At 39.3% G+C, this 21,018-nt stretch overlaps 1 protein-coding gene across 4 annotated transcripts in view; it reads left to right on the top strand.

The window, feature by feature from the left end:
* Nucleotides 1–900: 900 nt before the first annotated feature.
* The window catches only part of LOC103710566, a 28,482-nt gene continuing 8,364 nt past the window's right edge, over nucleotides 901–21,018 (top strand). For 2 of the 4 annotated variants that reach the window (XM_039120602.1, XM_026805983.2), the window contains exons 1-4: nucleotides 905–1,184; nucleotides 7,224–7,322; nucleotides 7,802–8,168; nucleotides 15,411–15,545. In XM_039120602.1, the coding sequence (XP_038976530.1) occupies nucleotides 1,042–1,184; nucleotides 7,224–7,322; nucleotides 7,802–8,168; nucleotides 15,411–15,545 (744 nt within the window). In that variant the 5' untranslated portion in view covers nucleotides 905–1,041. Of the gene's footprint in view, nucleotides 1,185–7,223; nucleotides 7,323–7,801; nucleotides 8,169–15,410; nucleotides 15,546–21,018 lie in introns of all 4 variants that reach the window. The other 2 variants (XM_039120603.1, XM_039120604.1) reach the window with 2 other exon arrangements.

Genomic DNA, 21,018 nt, shown 5'->3' with positions numbered 1-21,018 from the left:
GGGTTGACCCGTGATACGACCCATTTTGGAGGACCCGTGGAGCAGATCAGGTTCTAAAATTAGACCCGTTCTATTTTTCGGAGCAGGGCTGAGTTTACTGATTCAAACCCGAACCGATCCGGCCCAACACATTTGAAATTTGTGTAATTTTGGATTTTCAAGCCTATGACTCGATCCGATCTGAATTTGTAAAATTATTTGGGTCTGCAGGCTGCAGCCCGCGAAAGTGCAAATAAGTTTTGAAGCCATTGATGGGTTGACTTGAATCAGACCAAAATTTTTTGGGCTGGGTTAGGGTTATACATGGATTCGACCTGATCCGACTCGAATGATCCGTTGGATCAAAAATAGCAGTGGACCCGACCCGACCTAATTCTCTTTTTTATTTGGTTGGGTCTGGGTCCAAAATTAGTACCCGATCAAGGAGCCAGATTGAGTGCCTCCAATCCGACCCGACCTATTTGCACCCTTACATAAATACAAGAGTTTTGCTCAAATGGTTCTTGTAATCTTATTATGATTTTTGGAGGTCTCCTGCAGTGTACCTAATAAGCACCTGCAAAAAAAATTATGTAAATTGTTATTCTAGCATTTCCAATAATAGCTAATAATTCTCGTTATAGTAGTACTTATTTCAACAAGAATTTGACTATGATAAAAAATATTGCATAGTCGTAGGGCATTAGTCAAAAATTAAGTTCTGATCAAATTAAGTTTTTTATGTGCTGCACGTACTAAATAACTAATAAATTAGTAATAAAATGAATACAACCATACAAGTTACTTTTTTTGTTTAAAAAAAAAGTTTCAACTTTGGAGCTTCCAACTTTTCGTGCATACTATTTCTCACGAGCCTTTCACGTGCCAGACTCTGGTACCGTTCGGTTTTCCGCGTCCGCCGAGCTCGTTCCGCCCGTAACGCCCCTCGCCTTCAAAACTCTGCTCCCAATAAAGCTCGGAATTCCTCGGGCGACCGGTGGAGAAGCCACAGTCTGCATCATATATTCTGCAGGACCTTCCGTTCTTCGCCGCCGCTCTGCCATGAAATCTCTGAAGAAATCAGCGGTTCTCTACCACTACCCATGCCCGGACGGGGCGTTCGCAGCCCTCGCGGCTCACCTCTACTTTTCCGCCACCTCGCAACCCGTTTTATTCTTCCCCAATACCGTCTACGATCCTATCAGGTACTTCGATACTGTCAAGTCCAGGTTTCATCTAATTAGGAGTTAAGAAATTCTTGTTTTAGTTCCGATCTTACTGTACAGATTAACTTGTAAGTGAAAATCGAGGCCTGGAATGTAAAATTCTAAACCCTAGCTCTTAATATTTCCTCTAATTTGAATTACTTGTCTTTAAGTTGTAACTGTTTATTTGGAAGACAACCCCATCGCTAAATTTGGTTGATGGAAGGAATTAGCACTGTAACATTAAAGAAAAGGTGGTCCAATTGTTCTTACACTTGCTATCCATGCTCCTCTTTTTAATATTCTCTTATTTTTATATAGGGAAACTGGCAAGCAAAATTCATTCCTTCGGTTAGGGAAATTTGAGATCCAAAATGCAATATTAAAAACTAATTCAAACCCCAGAAGAAAAGATATTGCAACCAAGAACTATAAGGATCAAAAATCAGAATGATTAGCAGCGTAGTCATTGTTATCCACTGGGAATGCTCTATCCATGCTAGTTAAATGAACTAAAGGGAAAGAATTTCACTTCAAGTGTTTTTCGTTCTTGTTTTTTTCCTAGCCGGGAGTCTTACCAAAAGCAGGTCAGGTTGGGATAATAACCAGGTTATCTGGTATATACATACATACATTATATGATGGAAGCTCAAATGCAGAGTTCTCCATTCATCACGTTGGGATAAAACCAAGGTAATCTAGTACATATAGACACACACACACACATATGCAATGGAAGCTTAGATGCAGAGTTCTCCATTCATCATGTGGACACTTGTATTAATGTATGCAGCATTTGCTCGATGGTCATTTAAGCTTATTGCTGTTTAGTCGAACTCCAAGTGGTTGGGAAACTATTAATTGTTAATGATTGGCTGGCTTGGAATTTGAGGAGTAATGCCCTTTTAGTGTCTGAGTTGTGGTTCATTGCATTAAATTCAATACTTCTTGCATTGAATTCATTTCAAGATGAATTCTGTCCTTTTTTCCCTTGTGTCTCTTCGTTTGCTGGTAGATATTCTATTTGGTCTATATCGAAAATATATTTTATTCCAGGTATTTATTGTGATGTGCACAGTTTGTGTTTGATTTAATGGTTGTTCAGAATTTTGCTTATCTTCCTTCTTGTTGGTGTTGAATAATATTTATATCCATAACATGTTGAATAATTAGAAATATAATATAATAGATATCATTAATTTATAGAGAAGAATTATAACAATAATGAATATAAGTTTTCAACTTGCCATGGAAAATTTCGTTAACTCTGTAGATGCTTTGTCAAATCAAATCCGTTAGTTTGTAGATTAAAATTTCAAAAAGCTTTCATAGTAGAATGCTATATTTACTAATTGAGATGCTGCTATATCGTATTTCAAGAATAGTTGGAAAAAAAATTATACCTCTTGTATCGTATGGGTTATATACTAGTTGGTATCTAAATGACTTTTCCAACTCAACTAGTTAGCACTGTCAAGATATGAAATCTCTATAAAATTGCAGGACAGCGCCATCTGGGGCATGGTGGTGGGATGACAAGGAGGAGGGAGTCGAATAGGGTAGAGGGAGATGAGGGCCAATGTCGTGGCGGTTGAGCTATTGCCAATAAAGGGTGCACTAAGGACCATTAGAAGAAGGAATTGAAATAAGTGAAGTGATAGAAACTTGGCTGGAGTTCTATTTGAGGGCCTAGTTGGATATTCCTATAAGATTGGGCTGAAAATTCTGTAGGATTTGTAGATTGGGCTATCTATTTAAGCATGGCCTTGTATCAACCAAACACCACTCAGCCCAAATCTTATGGGAAGAAGGAAAAAACCTCCATAGGTCTTTCTTTCCTTCCTGCAACTCAAAGGCTAAGATTTAGGCTGGGTTTGGACAAGCTCTTAGAAAATGCTAGCTAAATGGGCAACAGGCTTGATTCCTACAGGTTTTTCAGTCCGATCCTGTAGGAATATTCAAATAGGCTCCAAATTTCCAAAAAAACCCAATTATTTTACCTTGTATGATTGGTAATCTGGTAATCTAATCTTAACCTTCAATGTGACAAGAGATGGCTGAGATTGTGCATTTGTACGAGCTCATTGGAGTACTGTAGCAAAGCCCTATTTTGTGTAGTGTACTTTTTATGGAACCACAATTCGAGAGCCAATCATTATTCTTTGCTTGAGTTGTTGCTCGGGTTCGTATTATTCTTAGATGGGTATTCTTGGTTGAATGATGATGGCATGAGGCAAAGCACACGTGAATACTATGCCCCCATTCAATAACCTTTGCTTTCTTCTATCCCTTTAGAAAAGAAATGGGGGGAGGAGGAAGGGGATAGGGATTGATGATTGATCACTTTGTGGGTAATTGGCCTTTCAATGTCTTCAAGGATTTCTGCATCATATAGTCTATATTATATTTTCTTTTAATAATCTTTAGCTACTAATTATATTTTTTGTCAAAAGAGTAAAATACTATATAGACTTTTTTCTTCGTTAGGGTTTGCTGAACCGGCCCGAACTGCTTGGTTCAGGCCGTACTGAGCCGAACGGATGTGGGACCAGGTTGGTTCGACTATGGTTTCGGAACTCATCTCAAATCGTTTTGAACCGATTTGAGCCTGGCGATTCAAAGCGGGAATAGTGCTTGGTTTGCACCAGTTTGAATCGATCGGTTTGCATTGGTTTGAATTGGTTCTCCCCTCCCCCACCCTTTTTAGCATTGGTTTTTTCAGAGCTGTCTTGGAGAAGCCTTCTCAGGCCCTCATGGTTTTTTCAACCTCCTTCCCCCAGACCAAAAAACGTGCTAATTTCGATGGTTCCAGTAGGATCCAACCCAAATAAAGGTATGTTTCCCCTTACCTATCTTATTTCCTCTTTTTTTCTCAATGTCGAACAATTGAAATTTCTAAAATAAGGGGAGGCAAGGTTTGCCGAACCGGTACCAGTACCTGTACCGGTCGGCGGCTAGTTTGGTTAGGTACTAGTTTAGTACGGTACCAGCACACAACACGCAATGGCGTGCCAGTTCTGAACTGGCACACTATTTTTTTAAAATATTTTTTAAGTTTGAGCTAATGGTAATCAAGTTTTTTCAATTTTTTCAATGATTTCAAGTATAATTTTATGTTACTTGATTTTTTTGATGTTTCTATCCTCCTTCCCCTCCTTCTTCTCCTCCTTCTCCTTCTTCTTCTCCTCCTCCTCCTCTTCCTTCTCCTTCTTCTTCTTTTGTTGCTGCTGCTTCTGTTTCTTTTCCTTCTCCTTCTTCTTCTTCTCCTTCTTCTTCTTCTTCTTCTTCTCCTTCTACTTCTCCTCCTTCTCCTCCTTCCTCTCCTTCTCCTTCTCCTCCTTCCTTTTCTTCTTCTTCTCTTCCTCTCCTCCTCCCCCTTCTTGTTCTTTTTCTCCTCCTCCTTCTCCTCCTCCTCCTCCTCCATCTTGTCCTTATTCTCCTCCTCCTCCTCCTCCTCCTGCTCCTTCTCCTCCTCCTCCTCTTTCTTCTTCTTCTTCTTCTTCTTCTTCTTCTTTTTCTTCTCCTTCTGTTATAAATCAGTCTTCACAGCCAAACCGACCTAGTTCTATACCGGTTTATTTTGGCACAGCCCGAACCGGACAGTTTAGGCCGGTTCGATGGGCCATGAGGGAAGGCCATGCCAAATTTTTTTTATTTTGGCATGATTTCATGATATATTGTAGATTGTTGGATAATCCATAGATATACACAATTCCACAAAAATCTTTATTTTTTAGATTATATATTATTTTTTAAATTAAAAAATATATTTTTCGATTAAAACTTAAAAAATTTCAAAAATAATTGTAAAACTAGAAGCTTATTTAGAGACATGTAAGCTAATCTCTGGCTAAATTTGGTGTCTGGTTATTCAGATTTTGATGCGATCATGTGCAGGCTACTCTGCAGATGACCTTACATGTAGAGTAGGATCCATAGATGTATGAGATTTCGAGTTGTATGCTGGAATTTATTATCCATAGCCATAGACAACCCATGGCCTATATGGATATGGATATGGTGTATCTGAGGCATCTTCCGGTGGCTACTATCCTACGTATCTCAGAGCATCTTGCAGATCGAATTTTGCTGCTGACATATTTGGATGGGTCCTTTTACAGCCTTATTATCAGCCAGAGGACACCTCTCAGAGTCAGCTTTAGTAAGAGATCCAAGGCTGGTTATAAGCTAGAGTGTGTTCCTTATTGAATGAGCGTACAGGACTACAATATCGTTTGGTTAGAGGGGTGGGCTGATTTGCCTCTTGATTATGCTAATAATTTGGATATCTATGAGAGACAATGCCACTCAATGAGATTTTAGATATCGGTATGTAGGTTGTATTTTAAATATATGTAATTGATTGTATCATTTTATATTTTATATCTCATTAATTGATTTTAGAAAATTTCATGTTTCTTCTTCTTGCATGCAACATCTCACTAATCATTTTATATTTTGCATTACTCTAAAATATCAAGAGGCATTATTTAGGATGTATTGAGATTACAAAAACATCAAAAAATTCAAGAAACATCAAATTATATTTAAAATTTTTGAAAAAAATTGATTCTCATTAATTCAAACTTAAAAAAATATTGAAAAAAATGGCATGCCTGTTTGGAATTGGCACACCATTGCGTACCATGTGTTGGTACAGGACCGAACTAGTACCGTACCAAGCCGGCTGCTGATCGGTACGGGTCCCGATACCAGTTTGGCAGACCTTAGTTAGGAGAATAGGAACCTATGCTCAAGTTGCTGCTTGAGTTTCTACATTCCTTAGATGAGAATTCTTGGTAGAATGACGAATGAGTGAGGCAAAGCACAAGTGAAGACCATTCCACATTCGACAGCCTTTGCTTCCTTCAAATCATCCATTTAGAAAAGAAAGGAGGTAAAAAGGAGGGAGGTGATTGGGATTGATCACTTAGTGGGTAATTGGCCTTTTAATCTCTTCAAGGATTTCTACAGCATATATGTTGGATTATATTTCCTTTTAATAATCTTTAGCACGCTGTTACATTTTCTGTCAAAAGAGTAACCAATTACTTTATAGACTTCTTTCTACATAGAAAAATATGAAGCCATAACACTAAGTAAGCCCAAAATCAAGGTTCACCATGCCGGTACTGGAGCCCATACCGTTCGGCCAGTGGCATGGTTTGGTACGCCCCCATGTCATTTCATGTCGGGCCCGTACTGACATAGTAGAGAGGGAGAACATGAGAGAGAAAAAGAGGAGGGAGGGGGAGGGGGAGGGGGAAGGGAAGAGGGAAGAGGGGCTCCGAAGGCTACTGGAGGGCACCAAAGGGCCCCAGAGAGCCGGAGGGGCTTCGCCCTCCGGAATCCTGTTTCATTTGAAATAGAGGTCTATCGGGGCTTCTTTTTTTATTTTGAAAATTTTAAGTCAAGTCGGTAAGGGGGTTACCGACTTTACTTAAAATTTGGGCCCTTTTTTATTTTGAAAATTTTAAGTGAATCCGACAAGGGGGTTACCAATTTCACTTAAAATTTCTAAAATAAAAAAGAGGCTCCGACGGACCCCTATTTTGAAAGAAATAGGGGTTTGGAGGTGGAGCCCCTACTCCGGCCTTCTGCAGCCCTTCGGCAGCCTCTAGCAGCCCTCCCTTCCTCTCTCTCTCTTTTCCTCTTTTTCCTTCTCCCTCTCCCCCTCCTGCTGGTTTCTCATGAATGGCGGAACCGTCCTAGTTCGCCGCTAGCATGGCTCAGTATGCCCCGAACCGGGTGGTTCGGGACGGTTTCACATTCCTTGTCTAAAGGTGACCCACGTGAGACCCAAAATAGTCACTAGAATTGCTAACGTATCAAACAAATGTCAACAAAATGTGGAGGAAAAAAAATGATGTAAGTGCTTTTCATTTTGTGGTGGAGGTCAAAAATTCATTTAAGTATGCTTCATGCAATTGTAAAGTTTCCCTTGCAAATATTTATATAATTTGGGCTCAGACATAAAACTGAGAGAATCAAAACTAGGGCCATGTATAACTAATACTATGTGAGTGTTTTTGTTTCCAGGGTGGACACTCTTCCTTTAGAAAAGCTCGGCAATGTTTACCTCCTGGATTTTGTGGGACCCTCTGGATTTGTAGCTGAAATATCTTCAAAAGTTGAGAGGTCAGTCTCTTTGTTTTTATGTCAGTCTCCCCTTATTTGTTGATATTGTTTCTTGCCTATTCTAATATATGTTATGATTTAAATCACAAGTTTTAGATGCATTACTTACAGTTGTTAGCATGAATCAAATTTAAAAAATATCATAAGAGTCACTATTGCGTCATGATGTTTGGTAGATATACCCTACTTAAGACCAAAAATGGGTTTATTTGTTGCTTATAATTGCTAAAATAGATCTTATTAAAATATTGTAAAGGTGACTAGCATGTAGGTGTTTGATACAAAACCCTACACAAAAGAAAAAAAATCAGGTTAGTTGGTTTTACATTTTATGATGGTAGGGTTTTCTGCCTGCATCATTTTGGTTGTACTTTTTGACCATGATGTAGTCACTTTACATCACCTTTTGGTAGTTAGTAGTGCTGACTTCCAAATTTAATAATTCTTATTGTCTATTATTTTGTCTTCTTGTTTTCCAGCGTGACAATCTTGGATCATCATAAGACTGCATTTGAAACTTTGTGTGGAAATGCTTCCATTGGAAATAATGTGGCCAAGGTCATAGATATGAAACGAAGTGGTGCTACAATTGCATTTGACTTCTTTAGGGAAAAGCTTTTAGCAAGAAGTAACAATTCAGAAAATCATGCAGTGGGCAGTAATGCTGTGGCTGGGGCAAAATTTTTGCCTGACAGCAAGTTTGAAAGGGTTGGTAGGCTTTTCAGATATATTGAAGATGCAGATCTGTGGAGGTGGGCTCTTCCATATAGCAAAGCTTTCAGCAGTGGCTTAAAAGATATGGATATAGAGTACAATATCAATGTGAACTCAGCTTTATTTGATCAGGTAATGACTTACTTTGAACATTTGCATGTCATTGTTGTGTGATTAATGACTATAGACATGAGGTGGACTTCTATGATTGTCTTACCATTGTTATCAGCTGATTAACACTAATTGTTAAAAATGCTTCACTTGTTTGCTTATTTATTTATGTATTTTGGTTTTGATTTGGCTAGAAGCCTAGAACCCATCCTGTTATTTATAAAGGAAATAACGTTTGATCTGGTTTGCTTGATAACTATTATCTAATTGCTACACAGATGTAACATCTATAAATTATGCATAGGAAAATTTAGAAACATAAAAACGGAAATGGAACCTCTATTATTAGCCCAAGAAGTGAAATGGGTCACAACTCACAACAAATAATTCTGGGATCCATCTGGTTGAGTATAAGAGAGAACAATTGCAAAGGGTGGCATCATATTATGTTGTCTTTTTATGGAGTGGGATATGAGATAGCTAATTCAATTATATCAGAAGTTTTGTTTTTTGTAATTGGTATTTTGTAGGAATTGGCAAGAAATCAGTAATAAGATTCAAAGTCTATGGTGGACCCCTAGCAGTAGTGGAGCCAGGATTTTGGTGTTAGGGGCAATTTATTGGTGGATTGAACTAAAATCATTTTCGTCCATTGTACGATCCGCTGTTTTCTATCTCATCGTTCCTCATTATGTCCAGAAACCATTAACTTATTAAATAACCTATCGAACAAATTTGGTTAGAGAAAAAGATTTAACATCAAAATCTCATTGAAACAGATATTAGTACTTGAATAAAAGATTGTGTCTACACTCTACACTGAGCAAAAGCAGATCTTCTTCTACCATTTATATCTGTCAGAGGACAATGATACAACCACATCCATGATCAGGATCAAATACAAAATCAAGAACTAACATAAATAAAGTAGCAAAAAAAAATGGAGAGTTATCTTAAAAAGAAAAGTAAGGAAATGGTTTTGGGGAAACAAGGTTGATACTTGATATCTTGTTAGGTTTGATTATCATTTTTAAGCATAAACTATATTATGGCTGTTGACTTTGTTTTTTCCCCTCATTGTGAAGCTAACAACAAAATACTGACTATCCTTTTGTTATTTCTTTCGTCCTTGCCTTTTGTAACCTCTTCTTTCATCTCTTTTTCTTCTTTAATCTCTTGAACACAAACCAAGAACAACCCCCTACATGATCTCTCTTAAATCCAATCAGATAGGAATTGCAGATGCGACAAGATCAGGGCAGTTTTAATGGGGTCATGATCACTAACTACATGCCTGTATAGGGTGTCCTGCAAGCTATATATAATTCAGATATTAAATGATTTTCATCAAAATTCATTCCTAGATCTGATATTATGTCTCTGATGAACATAACATTTTATGCATCTGTGCATCCAACCCAAGGTCCACCGAATCGGTACCGGGATCCGTACCGATCGGCGGGCGGGTCGATATGGTACTAGTTCGGTATCATACCGACATACGGTGCGGAACCGATATGCTTAATTTTTTTTAAGTTTTTCAATTTTAATTAGTTAGTAATCAATTTTTTCAACTTTTTCAATGATTTTAAATATAATTTGATATTTTTGATATTTCTATGATCCTAGTATAACCTAAATGATGCATCTTGTTGTTTTAAAGTGATACAAAATATAGAATGATTAGTGAGATATTGCATGTTACAAGAAACAACATGAAATATTCTAAAATCAACTAGTGAGTGGAAAATATAAAATAATACAATCAATTACATATATTTTAATTACAATATATATATTGATATCTAAAATTTGGTCGCGTGGCGATGTCTCTCGTAAATATTCAGATCATTAGCATAGTCAGAAGGCACATCAGCCCACTCCTTTAATCAAGAGTTGTTGTAGTCTTGTATGTTCATCCCATAAGGAACACATTCTAGGTTATAAACACATTTAGGTCTCTCGCTGAAGCTGACTCTGAGAGGTATCCTCTAGCTGATAATACAACTGTGAAAGGACCATCCGAATATGCCGGTAGCAAAATCTAACCCATAAGATGCTTCCGGCTGCCTAGCATAATAGCTACAGAAAGACGATGCCTCAGACTCGCCATATCCATATCCATATTTGTATGGATCATAAGTTGCCTATAGCTGCGGGTGATAAGATCCCGTATACGACTTGGAACCTGAGATATCTATGGATCCTACCACACGCGAGGTCATCTACAGTTGCATTGTATTCTTTTAAATGATCTCGAATAGCCCATATTCTATATGCAAGCTTATCATCGCAGGCTCTACCAGATTATGCATTGTGGACTGGTCCCTATCCTGTATAGCATGCGTAAACTGAGGCTCACCGGAGAATCAAAGACCACTTTGCAGCTATCTTATAAACGGTAGTCTCATATCCTCCACTCTCTTCATGGCCAGGAGATCCATGACTGCCATAACTGTCATTGTTGCTGCTCCTGGTCTCTAAATGTAATGAACTGGCTCCTTCACATCTCCACGGGGACTAAACCTGCCTTTTCTTATCCTTTTTTGGTGCGCCGAGCAACTGTCTGCTTATCCCTTGTGCCTCTCTTTGCCTAGCTATGCTGGAAGGATGGATGTCATCTTTTTGACTAAGTCGATTAGGTACTGTGGTGGCCTTGTCTAAGCATCTCTCGATCATATTTCTGAAAGAATGTCTCGGACAAGGAGTCGTGATAACTGGCTCCTTAGTGACCCTTGTGGCTATGACTAATCAATTGGAAGGATGCGTGGAATGTTGCGATCTGCCCATTGCCCTGCATCGATCCTAGCCTCGCTAGCTATGAAACTGGCCGGTTGTGGAGGCGATCTTCGCTTATCAAGCTTTGGCTCTTACTGCTGGCCCACAAGCCATCCGATCGTAGGATCATCCTTATCGTCAACGAAAGTATTATGGATTGAATCTGTTACTTTAGCTCAACTTCTTTTTGAATGCACTTCAGCCTTAATCTCTGATTGTAGTGAACATATACAAGGTCGTTGAGGCGCTTCTGTGTTAGACGATTTCTCTGCTTGCTGTGGATGAGGGCGAAGGTGAATCAGTTTCTCTTACAATCACTCGAGGAGACCATCTGGAAGAGTATGTAGATATCTAGCCGCTTAAGATTTCTCGCGGACAAACCAAAATGAATCCACCATTCAACCGCAGAAAAATTTACATATAAGATAGTATCATATTAGTAACCATTTAACGCCCAATAATAGTTATCGTTGATGTGTAATATACTTGGATTTATATTTTTCTTACTTACGACAACTCTCGAGACTCCAAAGCTGTCAATGCCCTCCTTAAATATTTTGATCTATAAAAAAGAATCGTGTTGTAATATGCTAATAATTGAAGATATCAGTTAACTTATACATATTACATAAGTTAACTTACACATATTACTTAAGTTAACTTACCTCTTCTAGACATAAAGCCGCGACTTCTTGATCATGCTCCATCTTGTAAATCATATTACGCAGAGCAGCCAGAAGTTCGTCATCCATATCGATTCTAAGTACGATATACTGAAACTTTGGGTTTAGGTAGTATACTGCAGATATAGTTCGTAATTATTTTAGTAAAATTGTACAAGTACAGGAGGAGTCTAATTTTCAATGTTCTTGCTTACTTGCTAGATGCAAGTCCCTATCCATCTGGTAGTCCCACCGCCGCTCACTGATATCGATGTACTCCTAGGCATACATCGAATTTGCCTTCTTGATCTGAATCTTTGCCCTCTCCATCATATAATACAAGAAGCCCATCTAAGGATACTTTTCACTGTCCACGGCCTAAAGCATTTGTACAATTGTTTGATAGCCTTCATTATCTTTTTGGTCCGCTGCCAGAAGTCTACCTCGTTACCAAGTCCTCCATAGTGCTTCGTTTAGTGCCGGCCCTCGCAAATCTACTTTTTTACTACTCGGAACTGACAAATATCTAACGTAGGCATGGTTTGCTGTGCTGATACTAGGCACCGTACCAGTTGTCGGGCAGCACGAGTCATACGGAGAAGGCATGTGGATCTAAATTGCGGATGGTGACTCCTACTGGAATCTCTCTGGAGGACTTCTTTCTAGTACCAAAAGTGTCTAGCATAGATACAATACGACCATCGCCTTTGCTGACGGCCTTCCTAACTAAGGAGGTTCTTCTGGACTTTAGATCTGCCTTGTTGCTCGCAGAACCAGAGCCCGACTCGTAGGATAAGGGCCTAAATCGAGCCATATGCCTGGCCACCTTATCCTGCTGCTACTGATCATCCAGGCTTGCCTGAATGACAGCCTGCATCTGTGTCTCGTTTTCTAAAGTGGTCGTCTTCTTTGACTTCTTGGAGTGATAGGAAGGTGGCTCTGCCGCTTGGCAGTCCACTTTCGCTTTTTTCTTGACAACCTTCTCCTTTGTTGCTTTGAAATCAGTAAAGTACTTCTTTATTAGCTGTCGAAACTCCTGTGGATATTTCTAACACAGATATGTTGGGGTAACCACTAGCTAAGTTTATGAACTTGTTTGATAGAACCATAATTCAAACCAATATTACGCTATTGCTCCTTTTTCCTTAATGGTTTCATCCAGTTCGTCAGTTTATCAATTATTTAAAAATAGTAAAATTTTGTTACAATTAAAATAATATTTTTTAATTCAGAAAATATATCTGATTTATCTAATACATAGTACTAATTTTTTTAATATTTTATTTATTATTTTTATATTTTTAATAATTTTTAAATTAAAAAATATGTTTAAATATTATAAATTAAGACAAACATATTTTTTACTTTAGAAAATATTTCTAAATATGTATTACATACAACTAATTTTTCATAATTTTTGGTATTAATTATATATATTAAAGTATTTTTTAAATTAAAAAAAATAATTTTTAAATATAAATATTTTAAAAAATTAATTTGAGCTTAGATCCATATAGAATCCTAGCATGGATGCTACATATATTTTTCTAGATCCATAGCTATGGGTCAAAGTTTACTTTTTTAAAAAAAAAAATTAAAAATTTACTTCTAGGCCTCTATGCGCATGATCGGATCAAAACTTGAATAAATAGACACCAAATTTATAGTTTTTTAATTTTATTTAATTTTAATCCAAAATTATATTTTTAATTTTTAAAAATTTTATATATTCTAAAAATTTAAAATTTTAAGGTGATTGTGTGGATTATCCATAGATCTACAACATATGATAAAATCATGCCAAAATCAAAATATTGAGCATAATCTTTCCTTATTTTGTAAATTTCAAGATATTTTTGGGTGTCCAAAAAAAATGGAGAGAAAATGAGATAGGAAAGAGGAAGGATACCTTATTTAGGGTTGGATTCTTCTTCAATCGTGCTGAATCAACATAATTTTCGCCGTGGGGAAGGGGGGTTATTCGAATAGGTTGAAAAGGCCTGAGATTTTTTGCCATGGAGGAGAGGTTATTCGAATAGGTTGGGAAAGTTTGAGAAACTTCTCCGGCCTTCCCAACTTATCTTTAAAACAAAAGAAAGAGAGAGACGAGGGGGGCTGGTTCGGAACTGGTTTGACTCGGTGCGAACTGGACTGTTCGCACCGGTTCTGCATGGAACTGGCTGGTTCGGACCGAGTCCATGTGGTTTGCGGCCGGTTTCGGCCAGTTTCTATTGGTTTGAGACCGGTTCCAATTCGGAGTTGGTTCCAAGAGCAAATAGGTGAACCGACCCAGTCTCCCACCGGGTTGGTCGATACAGGCTGAACTGGGCGGTTCGACTCAGTTTGGCAAACTTTGGTCCAACCTATATTTTGTTAGGATTATACACATGAGAGATGTCAGAGAAAAATGAGTGGGAGGAAATTGTCTTTCCCCCTGGCTGCTGATGCAACAATTAATTTTTTTTTGTTGTAGTTACAAAATTTTACTAAATCCACTTTGTTTCGGAAGGTATTTATCCACACTCTATATTGGTGAAACCAGTATCGTCTGTGCCACAAAGATGAAACTCATGCTGTACTTTATATCATCAGTAAGAATCTTCTGGCTCATTGATTTGTTTTATCTTCACTTTGTACTTCTTAAGGCTCACTTTTCATACTCATTTATATACATGTGCGCTGTCTGTAGTGTATATTTGCTGCATGTCCATCTGGAACTCCTAAATTCTAAAAGAATGTACTGTCATAAACCCATTTGACCTGGAAAGGTTGAAGAGAATGATGGATCATATGGGTTGAAGATTTGGGAGAATGAAGAATCACAATCATGCAACATTTAATTTGATTGCACTCTAATAGCTTGTTGGGGCTTTATGGCTCTGACATTAATATATAACTTCAGCACATGCAATGGTCACTTGTAGATCAATTCATTGTATATATGCAAACAAGAGTATAAGATAGAAAAATAAGGGAGAAAAATATGAGTGAAATAGTAAATTGGAGAAAGAAAAGGAACATAATGAAAAAAAGCAGCTGCACCAAGGTACATCATACTGGACCGACTAGGTAGTATGGGGCGTACCGAGACTCGGTATAGTTGGCGTACCAACACTCGGTACGTTAAAAAAATTTCGTACTGTACCGTACCAATACTGTGCTAGTGTAGCACCAGTACGGAATCTGGTACCGAGATGGTGAACTTTGAGCTGCACTGTCTATTGTTACAACATGTGCCCATGGCCAACCTTCCCCTGGACAGAGACATTAGGGCATCAATTCTTATGTGGATAACTACCCAAGTCCTCTAAAAGTGCTGTAAGTGGGACCCACTTAGTGCAATTCTATGCAAAGCTAGACCCATGAAATTTTGTGGGTTGAGACCTGTACTTTGTGAAACCTATTTAATATCACATATTTTCTGTAAGACAGTCCCATATTTTCTTTGTATTATTTTCCTTGAAGTGGATCTTGAAACTTTAGCTGACTTGGAGTGTTGCCATAGAAATATAGGTAATTTTCATGCTAATGGTGTCTAGAATGTTTCTTAATGTTACTGGATGTTGACATGCAAACATTTTCATGTGGTCTGGCATATGAAGTGGTTACCGACTAGCTTAGTATCTTTTCCTGCACTTTCACAACCACGTTCTTTGTTTGTTATTGCACTTAGTTGTTCATCCTGTCGACATGATTTGCATACTTTTTCACCATTCTAGTAGAGTCATTGTGTTTACTGATTGACATAAAGTTAATATATACTTTGTTTCAAAGCCTTCATTTTGTATCTTTGTCTCTAAGAAGATTTGGAAAGTTGTGACAGTTATTGGAATTGGATCCCGAGCATGTCATTGCTCATGGACAAGTGACTTTGTCGCATAAGCAAAGGCTAATAGATGAAGTTTTGGAGCAATCATATGAAATTGCACTAGGAAGTGGATTGTTTGGACATTGCTTGGTAAGAGTATAACCCTGCTCTTTTTCTATTTACTTTTCAAGATAATCTTCCAAATTGTTCTTACTTCTTAGAATATTTTTTGTGTAAATATTTTGCTTGTTTATTTGATCTTACTACTCATGTGAACTTGGTTGAAGTCATTTTCAACATGGGAATGAGGACTAATGAGATATTGATGTAACTTCCTAGATATTTGTGAACAATTATTTCTCTTTCTCTCTTGACCACCATATCTATGGTATCATTCAAGATTTAAGAAACTATTTCATTGCTATCTCTTGAGGTTAAAAAAGGGTGGCCTTGTGCATGAGGCTCTTGACACTATGGGGTCTCAGGAAGGTCAAATTTATGCAGCCTTACCCCACATGTGGTGAGCCTATTTCCATTTTTTGAACCCGTGACACCTAGGTTACAATGGAGCAACCTTAACAATGTGCCAAGGTTCACCCTCGGTTTGATCCCTTTAGGTAGAGTTTCAATTTTAACAAATTCATAGTTGTGGTAGTTCCAGAGGTTTTGCTCTAAGACTTATAGTTTCGATCAAATATGTTAGAAATAAGATCCAAAAATTTTAAAAAATAATAGAAAATAAAATAAATTAAGGAAAGTGATTTGAAATTTTTTATAATATTTTGCTCCTTTAGGATTATAACTTGTTACTGTTGGGTAGTTTTAGGCTGCAACTAGTTTATATCGAAGCTAAATGCATGAAATATATCATAGAAATGTTACGGTATATTGAGGTTCTACATCACCTAAGCACCATTTGTTTAAGTTCTGGATGTATCAAAACTTTTGGATGCTTGGACATGGTAGGACACAAGGTTCGCCGTACCGGTCCGGGTCGGCGTACCGGTGGCCGGCCAGACCGGTACGGTACCAGTCTGGACCGGTACGTACCGGTCGGTATCGGTACCGTACCGGCCGGTTCGCAGAGCCAGACATTTTTTTTTAAATGTTGTCTCTGTTGGATCTTAAATTAAGTGAAAATTGATGTTTTTTTATTGCTTTTTTCATGATTTTTGATGTTTTTATATTTAAATTTAGGGTTGAAATTTGAAACATATATGATGCATGATTGTATGTTATGTTTTCCTCCCGTTCCAAATGATAAAATCATACACATAAAATATCTTCAAATTAAGATACAATCATTTACATACATTTAAAGTACTCTAGGATATCTAAAATCGGGACGAGTGCCGATGGCTCTCGTAGATATCTGCATCATAAGTATGATCAGGAGGAGGCAAATCAATCCAATCAGAAGGAACGCGCGCCAGATTATAAGAACTGTCAGATCTCTCGCTCACGCTCTGGCTCTGAGAGGTGTCCTCTGATTGTGTAGGGGCCCATCCAAATATGGCGGAAGCAAAATCCAATGCACCATATCCATATTCGTCAGGCTGAGGCTGTGGATAATAGAATCCGTATCCGTATGTTGTCGGATCTGCAGTCGTATCCTGTCTTTCTGAACGACCTCGAGGAGCCCGTCTTCTATATCCAATGATATCCTCACGAAATCTATCAGGTGGTCGACCGTGGTCCGTATCCTGTGTAGCACCCATAAATTGGGACTCATCGGTGAAATAAAGACCACCCTCCTGCTGTGTCTCATGAGTACCATACTGTCCTCCGCTCCCTCCATGGCTAGAAGATCCATCACCACCAGAACCTTCATCGCTGCTAGTCCAAGTCTCTTCCTCGACACTCTCCATTGGGATTCTTTGTTTTTCTTTCCTGGCCCTCTCTGTCTGGCTCCCCTGTGCCTGCGGCTGATCAGCTCTGGGAGTGCGTGGAATATTGCGCTCAGCCTATTGCTCTGGATCGACCCCAGCTTCGGTGGCTATGAAGGTAGCTGGTCGTGGAGGCGATCCTGGCTCGTCAAGCTCGGGCTCCTGCTGCTGGCCTACAAGCCAGCCGAGTAGTGGATCATCGTCATCAGCGGTAAAGGATCCGTAAATGGGATCTGTATACTTGACCTCCACTTCCTCCTGGATGCACTTTAGCCTCAACCGCAAATTGTAATGCACATAAACAAGATCGTTGAGGCGCTTTTGCGTCAAACGGTTTCTTTGTTTGTTGTGGATAAGGGCGAAGGTGGACCAATTGCGCTCACATCCACTAGAGGAGACTGTTTGGGAGAGGATCCAGATAGCTATCCGCTTTAGATTTTTCGTGGATTTGCCAAAATGCACCCACCATTCAGCTGCAAAAATATTTATGAAAATTACATATATGATAGTTCCATAATAGTAACTAAGTAACACCAGGTGAATGTTTTCCTGATGTGTCACGTACCTGGATTCATATTGTGTTTGCTGACGACAGCCGCTCGTTGGCCAAAACTTTAGCTGCCCTTTCTAAATAATTTGCTCTGTGAAAAATAAGCATAAAAAAACCATGTTAATAATTGAAGATGCCGATATACTTACATATGCTGGTAATTACTAAATCATAATTACCTCTTCAAGACATAGGGCCGCTTTTTCTGGATCTGCCTCAATCTTGTAAATCACATTACGCAAAGCATCCAGAAGTGTTTCATCCATACCAATTCTATCTATGCTGTACTGAAACCGGGGGTTTAGATAGTATGCTGCACATATACGAGACTATCTTAGCATAATTATATAATTATATCCATCACTATAATTGTCACTATAATTATATCTTAGCTTACCTGCTAGATGTAATTCCATAACCATTTGCGCTCCCCACCGTTGCTCAATGATGTTGATGTATGACCGGCCATGTGCTGGATCTGCCTCCATAATCTGATCCTTTGCCTTGACCATCATGTGATACAAAAATCCCATCTGAGGGTAGATCTCGCTATCTACGGCCCGCAGCACTTCATATAATGGTTTGATAGCTTTGACTATTGTAGTAGCCCGCTGCCAGAATGGTTGTCTCGTCACCAAGTCTTCTATCTTGCTCCCTTCAGTGCCGGCATAAGAATATCTACTATCATACCACTCGAAACTGGCAAACATCTGACGTAGGGCTCCTCTCTTCTCGAGTATGCTATCAAGTGCAATGAAGTTGGCAGCAAACCGTGTGACTCCTGATCTCAGAATCTCTCCCCCTGCATACTTTCTCATCAATGAAAGGACCCAGTTATGGTTATAAATATACCTGGTAATGCGTTGGGCTGTCTCCACCGTTTGTTGCACCCTACGGATCTTTCCAATGTCCATCAACATAAGATCGATACAATGTGCAGCATATGGGGTCCAGAAAATATGTGGCCGCCGCTCCATCAAGACATGCCCGGCAGCCTTATATTGCGGCCCATTATCAGTGACGACCTGCACGACATTCTCCTCTCCTACCAGATCAATCACATCCTCCATAAGTTTCAGCATGTACGAGGTGTTGTGCACATAAGCCGAAGCATCAATCGACTTGTGGAAGAAGGTCTTAGCATCACAGTATGTTAGGAAGTTGATGATGCTCTTGTCCATATATGGGCCACTTGCTCTTGTAGGAGTCAATTCAATTCTCCAGCTCCTCATTGTTGTCAAGAAGCTCACCGTATATGTCCTTCGGGCCTGGAGGAGCTACACCGGGACCGGCAGCTTGTATGGCGGCAATGGCAGACATGTAGTATGTATTGTCTGCCACATTCACTGGGATGTGGCTGAAGTGAAACCAGGATCCAATAGCTCGCCACATAGTTTTCTTCTTATCCTTCATCCACATTGTGTCTACCTTCTGCTGCCTTGAATCTCTACTGGGGAGAGCATGCGGATCTACATCATGAATTGTCGCTTCTTGTGGAATTCCTCTAGATGACTTCTTTCGGCTACCAAAACTACCCAGCATAGATGAAATCCGGCCACGTTCTTTGCCGACGCCCTCTCTGACTGAAGTTGTCCTCAAGAACTCTGGATCTTGTCTAGTGCTCCCAGAACCGCCGCCAGACTCGTATGCAGAGGGCCCAAATCGAGCCCTATGCCTGGCTACCTCCTCCTGCTGCCACTGATCATCCAGGCTTGCATGCATGGCCGCCTGAATATCTGCCTCCTCCTCATCTAGATCCTCGACCTCCTCTGCCTCTCTAGAGTGATAAGAAGGTGGCTCTGCCGCTTGGCGATCGACCTCCGCCCTCTTCTTGGAAGCCATCTCCTTCGCTTCTTTGGCCTCAACGAGATTCTGCCTCATCAGCACACGAATCTTGCTAGGTCAATTTGGGCACGTAGCAACCTCACCGGAATTTCCGGTTAAGTGTTGCTTCAACCTGGTTACCCCTCCTTCCTTGAAAACCTTGTCACAAAACTTACATTGAAACTGGTGTCGTTGCCTCTCACTTTCAAGTCTTCGCCCATTAGACCGGCCAATATCACGCTTTGCAAGGTTCGTTTTTCTTGATGGCTCCATTTCTATCATAAAAGGACAACTTATCAAAAAATTAAGCTAATAAAGTAAATTTTTGCATTATCTTATTATTTAAGTAATTTATAAACTATTTTTTTAAATAAATTATTAACAAAATTAATGAAATAACATAGGACAAAAAAACCGCACCTTAAATAGTCTCCGCTGGATTTTTTGGGCAGGACCTCCTCCTCAATTTGTGGGCTATCTCTCAAATCTTCCCGTCCCTGATTACTTTTCAGAGGCTCATTCCTGGATTTTAGTTATTCTGGAGTTATTAACAGAGCCTCCCGTTCGATTTTTATAACCGATTGAGCGAGGAAAGAAGTGGCCGAGAGGCCAGGCCACTTCTTTCGTGCTGTCAACTCAAAAAAATAAGTGGCCGAGAGCCACTTCTTTTTTTAAAACAAAAGTATCAGAAAAGAAGTGGCCGAGAGGCCACTTCTTTGTATTTTTGATGGGAAGGAGTGGCCGGAGGGCACTTCCTTTCCTATCAAAAAAAAAAGCTGTGGCCGACAGGCCATAGCTTTTTTTTTATTATTTGAAAGAAGTGGCCCGTGGGCCACTTCTTCCTTAAAACCACGCGCGGGCGCGTGGTTTTTAAAAACCACGCGCCACGCGGTGGTTTTAAAAACGACAGCGCGTGGCGCTGTGGTTCCCAAAAAAAAAAAACCCGGCTTTTTTTTTTTTGAAAGAAGTGGCCCGTGGGCCACTTCTTCCTTAAAACCACGCGCGGCGCATGGTTTTAAAAAAGCCCGATTTTTTTTGGGAAGAACTTTCAAAAAAAAAAGCCGGGTATTTTTTTTTGGGAACCACAGCGCCACGCGCTGTGGTTTTAAAAAACATGCGCCCGCGCGTGGTTTTAAAAAACATGCGCCCGCGCGTGGTTTTAAGAAAGAAGTGGCCCAAAAAAATAAGTGGCCGAGAGCCACTTCTTTTTTTAAAACAAAAGTATCAGAAAGAAGTGGCCGAGAGGCCACTTCTTTGTATTTTTGATGGGAAGGAGTGGCGCTGTGGTTTTTTTTTTATTATTTGAAAGAAGTGGCCCGTGGGCCACTTCTTCCTTAAAACCATGCGCGGGAGCGTGGTTTTT

The sequence above is a fragment of the Phoenix dactylifera genome, unplaced genomic scaffold (assembly GCF_009389715.1).
Source record: "Phoenix dactylifera cultivar Barhee BC4 unplaced genomic scaffold, palm_55x_up_171113_PBpolish2nd_filt_p 000840F, whole genome shotgun sequence".
NCBI classification, from domain to species: Eukaryota; Viridiplantae; Streptophyta; class Magnoliopsida; order Arecales; family Arecaceae; genus Phoenix; species Phoenix dactylifera.
The sequence above is the reverse complement of the archived record's forward strand: the minus strand, read 5'-3'. Positions and strand labels throughout refer to the sequence as shown.